The sequence below is a fragment of the Glandiceps talaboti genome, chromosome 1 (assembly GCF_964340395.1).
Source record: "Glandiceps talaboti chromosome 1, keGlaTala1.1, whole genome shotgun sequence".
Classification (NCBI taxonomy): Eukaryota; Metazoa; Hemichordata; class Enteropneusta; family Spengelidae; genus Glandiceps; species Glandiceps talaboti.
The window spans coordinates 7752019-7770400 of NC_135549.1; the positions used below are offsets into that span (position 1 = coordinate 7752019).

An 18382-nucleotide genomic window follows, 5' to 3' on the forward strand; every position below is an offset into this window, starting at 1 on the left:
ATGCATTCATGCTTACTGCCCTTACCAAGCACACTGAACTAGCATTTCTGTTTGAGGTGCTTCCTCAGCACATTTTTGAAACAAAAAAATTTGCATGTGTAGAAAATGAGTTTGTAATTCTGGTCCTACAGTGTATGTAGTATGGGAAAAGCTGAAACGGGCACAGATGTATATTTTACATAGCAGATATCACAGTGCAAATGAGATTACTTATTGAGGAGTGTGAATGAAAGTGAATCCCCAGTATCATCACAGTATCTTGACATGTTTTGTTTGTATTCTTTGATTTCAGTAATAAATCCAAGATTCTAGAGAGAAGACTGCGTTATTTGTCTGACCACTTCACCTACAACCTGTATTGTAATGTTTGTAGATCACTCTTTGAGAAGGATAAGCTGCTCTTCTCATTTCTACTGTGTGCCAACATTTTGATGTAAGTATATGTACACACACACACATCTAGATGTTAGTGTATTGCCCATGGTTTACAAATATGATTGATTGAGACAGACAGACAGACAGACAGACAAAGATGAAAACACTGACCTAAAGGAAGTAAACCGTACCAAATATTTACATGTGAAGATGTGTTATAGTTCTATAAGGAAGAAAAGATTGAATGTTCATAGAAATTTATCATGTTTCACAATTTCCAAAAAAAAAAACAGTTACTCTTAATGAAAGTAAACAGTACTCAAACTATTTCCTGAAAATTAAAGCATGAGAATATATCTTCAACATACTTGATAGCTTGTAAATGAAATGCATGTATAAAATCCAATGTACTAATGATGTTGTCTTTCAGCACAAAGTGTCAAGGATCAACAGAGTAGATATGATTAATCACAGCAACACCACCATATTTCCTTGCAATTCTGTACCTTATCTGAATTCTATGCTTGTAGAACTAGTAGCGGAACGGGTAGTAGTAGTTGTCAAGCTCTTATTTCATGCTACATTCTTCATTGCTGTAGTGCTTTGTAGTAGTGAAAAGAATTCATATGCCAAATGACTGCCTTAGATACTGACTGCTGTAGATCAATACATCCATTGCTTGGGACTGCAAATTCTTGCCTCTCTTCTCATGGTTTGATAATTTAGCCTATCCTTCTCCCATTACTTTACACCCATTGCAGGTTCTCTCAAGATGCTGATGTTCAGTAAGTGCACTGATACACCACTGACACCACCTATCACCATCATGCTAGCATGCCTGCTTGCCTGCTGGTGATACAACTTAGTGGCCGTCTCTATGTATTGATGCATGCTGTGCTTGCCTTTGCTTGCTACTAATTTGACTAACTCTGACTGCTTTGATGTCATACTGAGTTCTCACCAACTTTGAGTCAATGATGGCTAATAGCTCACTGCTGACATTGTCATCATTTTGATGCACATACTAATAATGATGTTATATCGTAAAAAAACCAAAACAGAACTATTCTGCTGTTCTACCGATATAGTCCAAGTGAAGTGTATTCAGTGATAGCATTGTTACTAACAGAATGTGTACAAATGATAGTAAACCTACATACACTAATACATATGGTAACTCAAGTCATCATGGTGGAATGTTTACACTGATCAAAACTCCAGAATCACTTTGAATAATATTTAGCTTCAAGTTGGTCCATCATACAATGTTTTCCTTATAACTGTCTATTTATAAAAGTTCACGGCATAATCTGCAAGCCTTATTTCTTGATGCTTATTTTGTGGTCTTGTCTCTTCTCTTTCAAGATGAACGCTTGTCGAATTTGTACATAAATCAGAAAATTTGATGTGGGCAATCTTGACTGTGAAATAAAAATAATGTTACCTGTGGCCCAAATGCATGTGATAGAACTTTTATAGAACATATTGCATCGGAAACTATGATGACAAATTTGTACTGTTAAAATACATGACACTTGCAATTTTTTTTCCAGTAAAGGTTTATTGATTATTTTTTTCTCTTTATGATGAAAATCTTAGTTTAAACCAAGAATCTTGAGTACCATATGTATGTATGTATGTATGTATGTATGTATGTATGTATGTATGTATGTATGTATGTATGTATGTATGTACGTACATATGTATGTATGTATGTATGTATGTAATGAGAGTTAAAACGCACCTTGTGAATTTGTTGTGTTACTTGCACAAAATGGTAGATTATAGATGTTACGTGTACAATTCTTTCATCAGACATGTACAATGTATTTGAATGTTGGTTCATATATTTAAAAGTATTTATAGATTTACTGTAATCATTTACACTGTAAAACAAGATGTGGTCAATTATTGATTCATTCCAAGTATTTTGTAAATGATATCAATGTATAGAAAGAAGACAACACCTTGGGGACTGAATTTTATTGAAATTTTGAGAGACTTTGAATCCTTTTATGAACCTTGTCAGTGAAAACTTGTGTCATACCCTTTATTGAAAATAACAGAAAATATTACATTTGCTATCTGAAATGAATTTTAAAACCACAAAATTGTTCTTACTGATTTTGAGAAAGGTTTGTTTAAAGGTTTTACTTTCAAGGTAACCATGATCTTGAAGTCTCATACATCATAGATATGTTTTAAGATATCTGGAATCATCTGTTATGGTTCATGGTGGGGTAAATATATCATGGGTTTCTATGTTAGAAGAAGCATGCACTATATTGTACTTAGTCTAACCACCACTAACTAGCACTGATGTAACTACACGCAGGAAACTTCAAGTAAGTACTGCAATAGAACTGGGGGTTGATTTATCAACCTAGTGTGTAATGGCACTCTGTGTGTCTTATATTGGTAAACTTTTGTGTGAGCTTGCATGATGTTACAACATGTACTAATCATTTTTGTGTGTATTAATGTTACCGTCACTGTGTGGCCATTTTTGTAATTATGTGTCATTTACTGGTTGTAGGGCAAAGAAAGAAATGGACCATGAGGAGTTTATGTTCTTCTTGACTGGTGGTGTTGGATTGGAAAACAAACTAGAAAATCCTGACTCCACTTGGTTGTCAGATAAAAGTTGGGATGAGATATGCCGTATGACAGACATGAAGGCATTCAAAGGCTTCAGGTATGTTAGTCAAGTTGAAATGTATCATATGACAAGACATTGAGGCATTCAGAGGCTGAAGGTGAAATATGTTGTTCTTTGGCAGTATTGGGTGACACAAAAATATGACATCAGTGATTTTAATGCCAAAACTAAACCTGGTATGCTTAACATGCAGATAGTACATTTTATTTTGTGTTCGTTTATATAAACATTTCAAACACAAAGTTCAAAATTTGGATTTCTGACTAACTTTTGCATTATATTTTCTTACAGAGATCACTTTCAAGATAACATTGAAGAGTGGCATACATTCTATAAAAGCCAAGAGCCGCATAAAGAACAGCTTCCCCTTCCGTGGAGTGAAAAACTTCTAGACTTTCAGAAAACTATAGTATTACGTTGTATTAGACCAGATAAGGTAAAGTGACTCTGACTTTGTCATATACTGTACATCCAGAGACTAGCTACTAAAACATCACAATAAGTGTTTCAGTGTTTTCTATTGTGAAAAGAACTGCAATATCTGAATGAAGACCTATAACAGTAATATTTGTATAATATATATTAATAGAGTTTACCTTCTGGTATGATATTTTTGTGATTTTGTTTGTCAATGAGTAGACTGTACCATCAACTTCAATATCTGGGATTTCCTATTTTAATACAAGGTTACCCTAGCAATTAATTCTCATATTTGTTTGCTGCCTCTTTGATCAGATTGTACCAGCAGTAACAGACTTTGTCAAGGAGAAGCTAGGTCAGAAGTTCATAGAGCCACCGCCCTTTGACCTATCAAGGTGTTTCTATGACTCCAATGCGATGGCACCACTCATCTTTATCTTGTCACCTGGAGCTGATCCTATGGCCAGTCTGTTGAAGTTCTCTGGTGACCAGGGATTCAGTGGAGACAAGTTTAATGCCATCTCATTGGGACAAGGCCAGGTAAATGGACATTACCGATACTTCCTGAAGTGTGTGCAGCATGTATGGCATGTGAAAGGTCTTAGCTATAATAGAATACTAGTCTAATAGTTGTTAGCGCTAAAATATTGATTCAGCTTGGACTTGTGTTCTTCACTTTGATGTACCAGTATATGTCTTTCTGAAAATAAGTTCATTATTTGACACAAATGTAATTCTACATATTGTGTTCTTTTCCACTCATACAGAAATGTTTTGACATTAGAACTGTACATCTTATTCACACTCACTTTAATATAGGCTCAGTAATACTATCTCCAATGTTACATGTTTCAAATGTAATAGACATGGTAGATTGTAGATGTTATCAGACATTGACATCTGATGTTGTCTTTTCTAGGGCCCTATTGCTGCCAAGATGATTGAGCAAGCCAGAAATGATGGCACCTGGGTAGTCTTACAAAACTGTCACTTGGCTGTCTCATGGATGCCAGCATTAGAAAAAACTTGTGAAGATCTTTCACCAGAAAACACTAACAGTGATTTCCGTCTGTGGTTAACCAGTTACCCATCTGATAAAGTAAGTAATTGTTTCATGTCTTGTCAGTCAGTAAGAGGACATTATTGTAAATATACATTTTGAAATTCTACAATGATCTTATCAGTAACATCTTTGCATTCATCAACCCAGAAAGCAGCAATGATATAACAAAGTGAATCACTGAATTATAATAGTTGTACGACAGAAGGCCCCATAAGCTGTACTACCAAAGCCTTCTAAACCCATATCTGCACTGTAAAGCTTGTATCATATATTTGATGTTTACATTTCACATCAACATAGTAGAACATTATTTTATGTACAGTAAACATAAAGATAGTAAGAAAAAAAGATCAAAAGCCTTATCACTGAGTGGATGGATATTTGAACAAAGTGTACCGGGGCATGATACAAACAAATATTGCACAGGTTGGATGCACCTCTGTTGAATTACATTTGGAAGTGATACTGGGTATGTGATAAATATGGTAACTTATTAATATGACAGATCATAACTAATGACATGTGATTTGATGTTTTCTAGTTTCCAGTGACGGTGTTACAGAATGGTGTCAAAATGACTAATGAACCACCCACAGGTCTTAGAATGAATTTATTACAATCCTATTACAATGATCCTATTAGTGATCCAGAGTTCTTTGCCAGCTGTCCTGGAAAAGAACAGGTAAGAATCGGTTTCTCAATGTGTAAGTCTTATGACAATACAAATAAATACATGTAACTTACCAGAGAATTATAATTATATTGACGATTCCATTGAATGCCATTATATGAGTTAAACTGTATTCTCATGGAAGCAACTTTCACAGACATGTGTCACATGGTTGTCACATGTTTATCACATGATTTTCAGCTGCCATACTTGTAAATGATAACTTTAACCACAGTCAGACAGCAATGCTTCAATAGCCTATTTATATACATCATGCCTGTCATTTCTTTTGTACACCTGTAGACCTTTGAACGACTGCTGTTTAGCTTATGTTTCTTCCATGCATTGGTACAAGAAAGGAGAAAGTTTGGTCCGCTGGGATGGAATATTCCATATGGGTTCAACGAATCAGATCTTAGGATCAGTGTCAGGCAATTACAGGTAATACAGTGGTCAGCATTTGATCAACTTGTTGTGGCTGTCTGTGGACACACAATGCCACAAATCATGTACACAGACAAACACACAAACAATATTGCCAACTCTTTTTGTATACTGACTATGTAGTTATATTGTAATAGAAACTGCACCAAATGCTTGTATTTAGCAAAATTGCTGTGAAGAACAAAATATCGTAAAAAATGAGTGTTTTATGGTCTAGTATTCCATAAAAACCTGTATTCATATCTGAATTTTAAATAACACAGATGGTACAATCATTATTTGTGTTGAGAGAGTTCCATTCAATGTCAAGTAATTTCACAAACAGTATACATCATATATGAAAATTTGTTTGATTTTTCAGATGTTCATCAATGATTATGAGGAAGTTCCATATGATGCTATCACCTATATGACTGGTGAATGTAACTATGGTGGGCGTGTGACTGATGACAGAGACAGGAGAACATTGCTGACGATTCTAGCTGATTTCTATAACCCAAGGATTGTCAGTGAAGCCAAATACAAATACTCACCTAGTGGCTTGTATCATGTACCACCTAAAGGTTCATATGAAGACTACATTGAATTTATCAAAGTAAGTCATAAAGTGTGCCAAGTAATTCAAATATCAATTATCAGTCTTGTGCTGACTTCAGAAAATGATTGAAATGGCTGGATTAATGATAATACTGCAAGGGGAAATTGGGAAACTGTCAGCAGTTAAAATTGCAATACTGCAAACAGTACACACAAACTGATTATGACACGGTACAAGACAGCGATATAAAAATATTACAGTAACAATGACGTAAATGCTACTATGCAGCTCAACACTGTGACTGGTCATCTTATTGCTTGTTAAAAAAAAAGAATTCCTGAAACATTCAGTTACTATCTGTGGTAAATTCAACCTTTCGCTGAAAGTGCTCTTGGTCAGATCCCCATTTCAGCTTGCTGTATTTTATATGTTGATGAAGTGAAATTTTTTCATTAGCCTTGATTACAATTCTAGTATTTTACTGATGGAGGTTAAAGACATGCTGATTAAATATATATGTACCGAGAGTTTAATGAGAATTCACACAGTCATGATGTCACCAAGGTGTTTTTAATCATGGCTAAAATGACATATTTTGCAAATATCAAAATGTGAGATGAAGGATTCAAGGATAAATGTCAATGAAAACCCAGAAAGTACAAAATGTCAAGTGACTGAAATTGAATGTTGATTCTAGATAACCATCGTCATCTTTTATATGTGTAACTTAGACATTGGAATACTGATGTAGTTAGCCCTACAAAACCTTTCATGATTTTAGTGACAACTTCATTATAAAGTCAAAACCACAGGAGAAACTGATGTAGAAGTGACTCAGTTGTAATTTGTGATAATTATTGAATCAACAGGCTTTACCACAAAACCAGAAACCAGAAGTATTTGGTATGCACGACAATGTGGATATCAGTCGAGAGCTTCAAGAAACCAAAATGTTGTTTGACAATGTGCTACTTACTCAAGGAGGCCGAGGTGGTGGTGCCAGTGGAAAAACTGATGATACACTGTTTGAAATAGCTAGTGATGTTTTATCTAAGGTAAGCAGAATATCAGATTGCAGTTACAACATCTAAATATTAAATCCTTGAAGCATTTTTTAAAACAGTTATAACGTTGACTGCAAAATTTGCATTATTAGTTTTATCACGTAAAATATACTTTAATCGTAATGGTCGTATGTTAATAGTGTACATGCACATGTGATTAATACATACAGCATTTCTTCATAATTGATACTGTGTATTTCTTTCTAAAATGTCTGACAGTCTGTATGTTTTCATCTTGTTGACAGCTTCCACCAGACTTTGACTTAGAAGTGTCTCTAGCTAAGTACCCAGTAGAGTATGGTGAAAGTATGAACACTGTACTGGTACAAGAAATGGAAAGGTTTAACAAGTAAGTACATAGTTACATTATTTCATTGAGCTCTGATAGTCTTCACTACCCACTATCAAAGGTCAACACCGACTATGCTATAACACAGTCTAATGGTGACTCTACATCTTTTAAACCCACAAGTTACATTTTTCCTCATGTGATTTGGCCTCATTCCCTATTATACAACTTTACGTTTTAGATATTATGACAGGTAGCATGTATAAATTCATTGTAGGAGTTTTCTTAAACAAGATTGTGTCAGATTGGTAGGTTTTCTTAGGGGTGAAATCTATATTGGATTAATTGCTATATAAATTGTATATCTTGAATTGACAAGCCCATTTTTATTATTTGTCTCCATCAGATAGTAGAACCTAGGGCCATTTCATGCTAAGAAATTGCTTTCATGTTGTAAGACTTTATGTATATTTTCTTTGTCTATGTAGGTTGTTGTCAACAATCCGTTCAAGTTTACAGAATTTACAGAAAGCTATCAAAGGTTTGGTTGTCATGTCAGCTGAGTTGGAAGGTGTGGCAAACAGTGTACTGATAGGCAAAGTAAGTAGTGTATTGTATCAAGTCATCAAAAATATATCAACAGATCATTTGCTGTTTTCCAGCAAAGATTTCAAAAGCGTATAACGCTGTCACAAATATTTTTATAGTTAAAAACATAATCTACTGGTATATCATTTTGGATGTGGTCCTTCCTTTCAACTCCACACAGAGGACACTACTTTGTCCTTGAAAGTTACATCTGTCGTTGTTGTTGTTGTTGTTGTTGTTGTAATGTACATGTTTGGTGTAATTTCTTTTAGATATACAGTTTAATCCCTTTCCAGTCATCTTTACCATTACGTCATCTCTTGTGCATAATACAAAATATGACAAGCGTGATTTTAACAGAGATGAAACAAATTCACTTTTCATAAACTGAAAACTACTAGACTAACGTGTATATCATTTTGATTTTCACTCTCCAGCTGCCTGAGATGTGGGCCAAGAGATCCTACCCTAGTCTGAAACCATTAGGTAGTTACATCAACGACTTCCTTCAAAGACTGAAGTTCTTGCAAGATTGGTATGACACTGGTAAACCTAAGGTCTTCTGGATCTCAGGATTCTACTTCACACAGGCTTTCTTGACTGGTGCCATGCAGAACTATGCCAGGAAATATACTATACCAATTGACAAACTAGGTTATCAATTTGAGGTCAGTCTTACAGTTATACTGGTAGTGTTTTACTAAACCTGAACACATAGGATTCCGATACAAGCTAATATATATCAGGTGTTCACACAAAGGAAATGTCATAGATTTGAAAGAGTACTATGTGTTTGTTGTCTTTATTGGCAATTATGTAAATAACCTTGTCAGTGTCAAAATTCTTCCCTTTTCTTGATACGAAGAAATACAAATTTAGAGGTCACATAAACCTGATATCGGTATTCAAATCAGTTCATTCTGTTAGAGCCTGACAGTATTGTGAGATATCTATTGACAATTTTACTGAAATATGACGTATTTCATTTGAAGGTTCTGCCCAAAGAAACCAGTGACACGGCACCAGAAGATGGTGTGTATGTGTATGGATTGTACTTAGATGGTGCTAGATGGGATAAAAAGAAGTAAGTCTCACTACTACTACTACTACTATTATCAAATATTGTTTTACTAAATGTGTACAAAGTGATTCAATAGTGTGTGCTTTCCTGCAGAACATGTACAATTTATATACCTTGGTTGTGCTTAGTCTCCATACTTACAATAGTGCAACTACATTTATCATCATATTTCCCATGATGCAACATTCCAGATATTCAAGATGGCAGGTTTGACAGTTCCCAATAGGATCTGTACTACATCTTACACAAGTTGATTGTCCACTCTATTCCTCACTATCTCTACCACCATTTTTGTAGTCCCGTATTAGCAATCATCTTATCATAGATGCAAGAACCAAACCAAACTCACTTTGTTGATTACAGAAACATTAAATATCATTCTCAACTGCATTTGTTTCAGGGGTTTACTGGGTGAATCCTTCCCCAAAGTACTCTTTGATTCTGTACCCATCATCTGGATAAAACCAGGTAAGAGAGTCTGATTATCTTAAAATACATATTTCAGTGCAAATGTAGTGTTTAGGTCTTTATTTTAAAGTGTAATTACAGATTGACATACTGACATGTTTCAGAATCTATGTCAATTGAGTTTGTCGGCATACACCTAGAGTCATTGTAAATCTTGTTTTCCAGTATTCTATTCCTACTGTTTTACTTGAATAAATGTGTAGCCAACCCACCTGATTGTAGTCGCCAAGTCAATCCCTTATCCAAACTTTAAAGTTGTCTTGTGGTACTTTCTACAATTAGAAACACTTTACACAAAAACACAGCAAGGATATATCCTACTGTCTTTCCCTTCCCATGATCAATGATAATTTTTAATTAATTGTGTTGTTACTGATAATTGTTTTATATTCATACCACAGGTAAAATGGCTGATTTCGCTGATTGTAATGATTATGTATGTCCAATGTACAAAACCAGTGAACGTCGTGGTACGCTGTCCACAACAGGACATTCTACAAACTTTGTGTTATCCGTGGAATTACCCACTGACCAACCCACACAGCATTGGATAAAACGTGGAGTGGCTTTACTCTGTCAGCTGGATGACTAAACATGGTGTAACTTGACTGACACCAGCTGTATGACTTAATATGACATTGTTTTATCCTGCTGGCAGTTTCACCACATCTTGTGTTATTCTGTTTTGCCAGCTGAGTGGTTGACGTGATATCTAGGGTACACCTTGATCAAGCTGTATTATATATATATGTACATTCCATCCAACTGACACTTTGGACAATGTTTTTATGCTAGTTTAGTAATATTGTATACTATGTAACCGTCCCTACTTTGGCTGTTTTAATAAAAGCTGATATTTACAAATAAGACAGTGATATAGAAAAGCTATATTATTTTGTAATGTGGATAGTGATCCCTACTATGTGAATGGTAGTTTGTATAGTAATTTGATAAGACTCGGTAGCTGTGACGTATTTTGTGTAATTTAATATCCGAGTGAAGTACAGTATATGAATGTTAAAGAGTGCAGTTCATTGCAGTGTGGTGGAAAATTAATATGATCATTTTAGGCCATTCATTAAACCCAACCTACACTTCTGCACTGTGCGTCCTTTCATTTCATATTTGCTGATGCCTTCATTGTTCTCTGAGATTATGTTCTATTTTGTGTAAAAATGCATTTTAACCACACAAAGAACAAGAAGATTGTTTAATTTGTTAAGATTGTTTATCCATGCTAATAATTTGTGCTTTTGTTTGCATACTATGTATAGTATTATTAATTATCACAAAGGGGTTCACTTCTGTATGCAGTTATGTATTATTCTTAGTACATCATTTGTGTGCGTGTGTACATGTATGTGTGTAACAAAGAGTGAGAGATGAAGAGAGAGAGAGAGAGAGGGGGAGGGAGTGAGAGACAAGAGGGAGGGAGAGTATTAAAGTGTATTTTTCAACTACTTAATGGTTTTTTAAAAATTAATTAATGCCTGTGAGGTTTGTTTTGATCACAAACAGGTTTTTGTGTAATTATCCTAAAATACAGAAGAATGCCAGAACTGTCTATCCGTCCACACCCATCACATAAAGTGATTGCTGTGTCATTTTGTAAATATTGGACATTTCTCTACTTATTTGACCCTGTATAGATATATATTCTGATGTGAAAATATTGACAAGTGATTTTTTTTGTTTTCAATTGTATAAATTGACTTTACCAATAAAGCACTACTATGTTATGACCTGATACGTTGGTCTCATTCTGTGTCATCAATAGTTCATGTGAATAATCCTCAATCTTGCAAACACAGAAATTTCAAGATGGCAAATTTTTGAAGTGAAAATTACCATAGTCTCTAAGACATTCCACTCCAGGGTGCCCACTAGTCTGTAAGGTACGCCATGATGGGGTGCTCTCGACACGACATATCTCACAGTCTAGGTGCCCACACCCATCGGCCTACCCTCTCAGAGAAGGCTGATGAGGGCAAAACATATCTTTAACAGACTAAAATTGTCATACCTGCTGTATAAATTTGTAAGTACCACTCGTCAGGCTTTGTTGTCATTATATTTATGTGTAAGGATATGACATTCCAGGAAGATCAGCAGCCCAACTGAGTCTTTGATACACATGACATCTGTCCTCTAGAAAGTCGAGTTAGCTCATTTCTGACATTTTGAAGCCAGAAGTGTAATTTGTCTTCTCGAAGCAAAAAATATTGAATGATCAAGTGACAAGGTGTTGATAATTAACAGCAATGCAAACTAATTAATACCATAGACATGCTACATAAAATAAATCAATTGCACATGAAATATACGATCCTGTTTATATTCAAATGTTCTCACGCTGTTTGAATACAGAATTACAGAAACATAGTTATTTGATTTCACATACACAATTTATTATCTGCTAAGGTATACCACATTATATACACATTAAATGATGGGACAAGTCTGCATCATTAATACAATATACATGGACTACTCGACACACAACTTGGCAAACAAGCACTGTCCACTTGCAACATAATGTAAGTATGAGTGGACAACATCCCAAATTTCATCAAATAAAACTATCAACTCCTTATCTGTGACAGTCTGCTCACTTGCCTATTAGGTCTACTTGCATGATTTAACTCCAATGTACTGAAATATTGAATAATATTAGTGATACAGGTAACACATGAAAACTACCTTGCATACTTTTGAAATCTACAACACACTAATATAAACTTCATGATATGCAACAAATGTTACTGCAACCTTGCTGAAAGAACCTTACCTCTAAAATACGTTTTGAGTGCTGTGAATACTCCCGTTAAATTATTCATCTAAAGCTGAACTGAGTTGTGTGTAATAATGTCAGAAACACTGCTTTGACTAAACTGGCATTTACTTTTAGTAATTCAAATTACAATGTACTCTGAATAGGGCAACTTGACTGTATTAGAAGGATGAACATCATTTCAGCCCCCCATTTCATCCTGATTATTTAATGGAAGTCGACTTTTCCTTCCAATCTTACCAAATCAAATCACTGAACATTCATCCAGTTCATCAGAAAACTGTCCTTTTTTTCAAAAAATGACACATAATTTCACTTCATACATTAGCAAATAAATTACAAAAGTGAATGGAATGTTCATTTTGAATACATGCTGTTAAATTTCTGCCAAGACACTATCATGAAATTAATACCATCTCCCTTCACATGACATGCGTACATGATTTATAAATATATGTGAACTTCAGAACATAAAAACATAGTAAAATAAAACACATAACAGTTATTAAAATCAATATTCTTTTAATCGAACACCACTGTACAAATCTCAATTTACATGGGTTACTTTCACATTCAATATAACACAGTTTTATTGCAGAGTCTACACTACAGTTGCTAAACATCTCTAGTCATCTGTGGTTATGACGAGTTGTTTACCTTTAGGGTCATCAAATCTATCCATTGTAGATAAACTTAATAAAAATATTAAACCAAATGCAAAGATCAAAATCATTAACAGAATAGATATTAAACTCATCCAGATTGCTTCAGTGAAGAAACCTATGCAGTCATCGGCAGCTGAAAAACCACCGTCAGTGATGTTATATGGTTGTATCTGTAAAACAGAGTAACAGAAATATTATTATTATGGTAAATGGGAGACTGTCTGTTATGTTCTTTATATGGACATTACCATACAAATGAGAGGATATCGTTTTATATGAAAGAGAAAAATATACTGCAGACTCCACACTGAGGAATTCTTACACAGGCGACATAAGAAATACAAACTGAAATGCTGTTTGAAAATCAGTAACCTGTGCATTTTAGTATAGCCAGACCATAACCTGAAGACGTTACAGAGTTTTCTCTCACGACTGGTTGCAAAATTAGTATGGTACCTCTAATTCAGCTAACCTCCCTCTAAACAATGGAATATACCTGACATAAGACTGTAACGACAAGTTTGATCTTAGGGTAGGTTGGACCTTACCATGATAGTTCAGACATTGCAAGGAATTCAAGTACTAACCTGTAACTTAGTGAAATCAATGTATGCTGATCCATTTAAACTTTTACCCTCTGCATCGGGTGGATTATCACAATGATATGACCGTCCTAGTGGTGCACTCATATAGTTACATTCTAAGTCTTCATTTTTCCCACGATAAGATTCAGTATTATTTTTATAGGAGTACTCTACTAGTTGGAATGAATTAGTGAGCCACATTGATCGATCATAATCAAAAACCATCCTGAAAGACAAGAGATAACACATATAGTCTATACAAAAACTGACTTGTTTTCATGAACTTGGTTCAGAGCTGGGGCTTCTATTTTTTATACCTCTGATGTGCATTGAAATATACACAGCATTAGTTGAGTTGTCAAATTACTCCTTTCTACTGACTTGGGTACAGTTCTACCCCAAACCCACCTGTTGTTTTGTGAAGTTGCTATCAAAATAACATAGTAGTAACATTGCTAAGTCCTCTACATTCATAACACTTTCTACCTCACTCAGTATTGCAAAGTATATTGGTGTGTAGACAACGCCATGATTAACTCAGTGTACTGTGTATGTCTCATCATAACTCACATATTGGTGTGTAGACAACGCCATGATTAACTCAGTGTACTGTGTATGTCTCATCATAACTCACATATTGTACATGTCACATAAAACCTAACGGCGAGTCAACACCACAGTAATTTACTCACTTCATAGTCAGATTTAATGTCACAGGACCATCATTGTAATTATAAACAGCTGTCAATCTGAAAGTAGAAAATATTACAGTTAAGATCTGGAGAGATACCACAGTACAAATACTACATATACACTAATGCAATTCGAGATGTCACCATGTGTCATACATACATGTACACTACCTTTAAGTCTTTTGACAAACAAACCAAAAATAAGTATATTTCTTGTCAATGTTCTGTTAGATCTGGTTTTTAAATAGTTTTTAATTATTTTTTTTCAAATTTAACTTGTTGGTGGGATCGTCTGCCTCCTAAGATATGCACTACACCTGACATCAATGTCATCAAAATATTATCTAAATCGAACTTTTGTCATCTACAGCCCAAGCACAAAATCTGCCAACATCCTTTAAATAACTGCACTCTAATCCTACACACTTTAACCTTGTCAATGGTAGGGACAACCAGGACTGGTGTTTACATGGAAGGTTTACACAATATTTTCAGAGATGTCCACCTCCCAGATGTCCCTAAAATACACTCGTGAATGATAAATGCTTACGTTCTGTTTTCGTCAGCGCAATCAGCCTTCACGTTTCCTGTCAAGCCTGTCAAGTCAATATCAGCATGAATAGGATTGTCACCTGTCGTATTGAGGACAAAGATCACCTTACTGGCAAACAGATATACGCAGCTTGTATTCATAAAAGTGTATGTTGAGTTGTTATCTACTGTTTCCTCAGTACCTTCACGACGTACACGCTGTAATGTCTTGAAACTTTCAGCATGTATAGTCTGAAAGAAATACATCACACGAATAATTAACTCATGTATTTCAACATTTTCAAAATCAATTATACACTTCTACTTAGCACAGAGTTCTTTTGTCTTGAACCATACAGCCAGTACTTACATATGATGGCTGGGAAGCTGTCAACAGCATAGTATATGGTGTACTCTCAGATTGGAATGATTTGCTAACTTCTCCAAGATATTTATCCATATTGGCTAATTTCTCAGCTTTGGTCCTGCCCTCACTGAAACAGAAAATACAGAGAATATCAACATATTTACAATAATCTCAACAAAACATCTTACGTAAGAGAATGGACAGAAGATATGGAAAATTACAAACTATGTAACTTGATTTGTTCATGGAACCACTAATGTAACAATCGTAACAATGACTAAAATAGCTGTAAAAATATATATGTTTTTGTCAAGCAAATACTCTATCCATAATACATAGTCACTACCAAAAAACAAACATAAATCCGTTCTACATAGATCTTAATCCCTGATGTCATGATTTCCTAAAAATCTCTTCTTATCAACTTATCACATTTATAACATCAGCAACTGATATTTCAATTGGTGTACCATAATACTGCTGATAGAAACAAGGATTATTATACCCCCTATCTCTAACTCTCTACCCTCAAATCTAAACTACACGTTTAATTCTCTTGTAAGACAGTTTTAACTGAACTGCAGTTTTGTCACCAACCTTTCAGGTGCTGTGAGGTGATGGATTATGACATTGGTTTTAGTTCCGTCTAGTTTCATATCTTCCATTGATGCCGGCATTTGTAAATCTTGGATTCCTCCATTGATGTGAGATTTCAAATAACGGACCAGGTCATTATCATGACCAATGTCAACAGTTGGTAAAGTCAGAGATGATGCTGATGAATCCAGAGATTTCTAGAAGGGGAAGTAAAGATAAATAAACAACCAGGTCAAATTTTACAAACTTTCTACTTATATGTACCATGAAAAGTTTTTTTTTGAATTTTCTAAATTCAGTTCTTGTCTCTATTCTGGCAATACATCTTAGCAAGACTATCCCCTGATCCAATCGGATTAAAATCTGATGTAGTGAACTTGGTGCAATTTATTTACCTGTAACCGCTGTTTCCTACTTTTATAGTCGTTTGTACTTTTTTGTTCCGTGAGTGAGCGCCTTGTTCCTACATCTGATACAATACCATGTGCTCACTCATAGAACGAAACCGAACAAACAATAATAAAAGTAGGAAACAAGGTAAATAAAGAAATTGCGCCAGGTTCACTACATCAGATATTAATCAGATTGCACCTGATCTCACCATTTGCATAATTTGTGAATTGCATACATTACTGAGTCATCAAGTTGAGGTTTGTAATGTTCTATGGTTGAATAGAATAACATACTTATACATACCTTGAGATTATGGAATGTATTCTTACTGTGGTCTTTGCTGTATACATCACCGTATAGAGTGAAATCTTCCATACTCAGCTAAAATCGGAACAAGACACAACAAACTTGTTAGTTAATCAATAATTTCATTTTACATGTGTCTTTTGTTGTATGGACATATTTTAAAATATTTAGACAATGATATTATAATGATTCCTTCTCAGTGACCAATATTGTACACAAAACATATATCAATAATACCCTCTCTTTCAAGTTCCTCCTCTCCTCCTGCCTCTCTATCTCTCTGTCTCTTTCCTTTTCTGTTCCCTCTGCTTGTTTGTCTGCCTCTGTCTTTTATGTCTCTGTTTGTCTCTCTAACTCTCAAACTCAACAAATCTCTTAAGACTTACCTTATCTTGCAGCAGCAGTACAATATTCTGTGGTCCATTATTTACAATGGCATCTAGATAATTTTGTTGTAGGTCATTGGGAGATACTGTGTGACCAGCAGGAACTGTGGCCAAGTGTGACAACAAGCTGAACAACAGAGACAAAGTAATGAATATGTCATATTTTGGGACCAACAACAAGTACAATTTGGTAAATCTCTTTGCCTATTTTTAAGTATAATTTTAACATTGAAGACCATATTTGCACAATTATTTTCAGCTAAAACTCCTTTTTCTAAACTAGGCTATCAAAATGCAAAGACAAAGTTGAATCACTGTTCATGTTCAAACAGTTCACACAATTGAATACTTTACACGTAAAAACTCCCTGTTTTGTAATTAGGAACATATCAAACCACAGACTGGCAGTAGACTTAGATCTACACAGCCAATGCCTTTGTTTTATGTTACACTATTTAATTCAAATTATTTAAATATTTCTATGGACATTATTTTTATCTCCTCACTGAAATTATAAGGTTGCCCAAAACTTTACAAACACAGGTTAAAATTTCAACAACATTCTTTTAAATGATGATTTAGTCTCAAATTAATATAAGCTCAGATTTGATGGTAGGCGTTTGTACACAATTTACTAACCAGCATAAATATTAGAAACGCAGTACATTTCATTTGGTATTATGGTAGTACATTTTGTACATGCGAGACCTGTATACATCCTGACCTAATCCTAAGTGACTATTGAACACACAGTCCTTATATTTATAGTATTTACATATATATATATATATATAATAGTCAATAATGAACATGCAGTATTTTGTCTGTATATTTAGTTAATTAATTCATTTCTGAAAATTCATAATTCACTAGATATTCCATATTATCAGCATGGTCTTATGATTTTGACAATAGAGGCAATATCATCTCAACAAATTCACTCGTTTGCTTCAGTCTTTCACCTGAATTCAATTGTTAATCAATACGGTAATCAGCTGACCTGCTATATCGTATAATGACGATGATGGGTGTAATTACATTTTTACAATGTACACCTCTCTCTCTCATGACTTCGTTCTTTGCTAGAGATCTGATCATCATAACGTGTTATATCTAATAAACTGTTAGAAAAATAAATAAGACAACACACTTACTTTCCATTTGACCATGCTATTATAGGAACCCGTCCTTCGGCAGATACGAACACAACCAGAAAAGATAAAAATGTAAGGACACTGACAAAATTTGTAGAGACAGCCATGATTGAAGTCATCTGACAAACTATCACGTGATTATTGGTTCGGGAAAGCGCCCTCTAAGTTGATGAGCTATACATATTCTCATATTTTCATATATCCATGACTTCCCACGTACTTTAAGACGCCATCCTCAAATATTGAAATGTCATTTA

General features: G+C 34.6%; 2 protein-coding genes across 2 annotated transcripts in view; one reads left to right on the forward strand and one right to left on the reverse strand.

Annotated features, from left to right (window-relative positions):
* The window catches only part of LOC144433069 (dynein axonemal heavy chain 12-like), a 40433-nt gene extending 29031 nt beyond the window's left edge, over nt 1-11402 (forward strand). The window contains exons 49-63 of the mRNA XM_078121413.1: nt 293-433; nt 2912-3070; nt 3326-3470; nt 3770-3994; nt 4374-4553; nt 5059-5199; nt 5491-5628; nt 5993-6226; nt 7039-7224; nt 7479-7582; nt 8011-8122; nt 8548-8778; nt 9103-9194; nt 9592-9659; nt 10061-11402. Of these exons, the coding sequence (XP_077977539.1) occupies nt 293-433; nt 2912-3070; nt 3326-3470; nt 3770-3994; nt 4374-4553; nt 5059-5199; nt 5491-5628; nt 5993-6226; nt 7039-7224; nt 7479-7582; nt 8011-8122; nt 8548-8778; nt 9103-9194; nt 9592-9659; nt 10061-10251 (2347 nt within the window). The 3' untranslated portion in view covers nt 10252-11402. The remainder of the gene's footprint in view (nt 1-292; nt 434-2911; nt 3071-3325; nt 3471-3769; nt 3995-4373; nt 4554-5058; nt 5200-5490; nt 5629-5992; nt 6227-7038; nt 7225-7478; nt 7583-8010; nt 8123-8547; nt 8779-9102; nt 9195-9591; nt 9660-10060) is intronic.
* Nucleotides 11403-11979: 577 nt separating this feature from the next.
* Nucleotides 11980-18242, reverse strand: LOC144436532 (V-type proton ATPase subunit S1-like). Its single transcript, XM_078125345.1, has 9 exons — nt 18126-18242; nt 16972-17098; nt 16583-16660; nt 15887-16083; nt 15293-15416; nt 14942-15174; nt 14392-14448; nt 13703-13925; nt 11980-13285 (listed from the first exon to the last, which is right to left on the reverse strand). Exons 1-9 carry the CDS (start codon nt 18230-18232, stop codon nt 13076-13078), a joined length of 1356 nt encoding a protein of 451 aa, XP_077981471.1. The 5' UTR covers nt 18233-18242; the 3' UTR covers nt 11980-13075.
* Between the last annotated feature and the right edge of the window lie 140 nt (nt 18243-18382).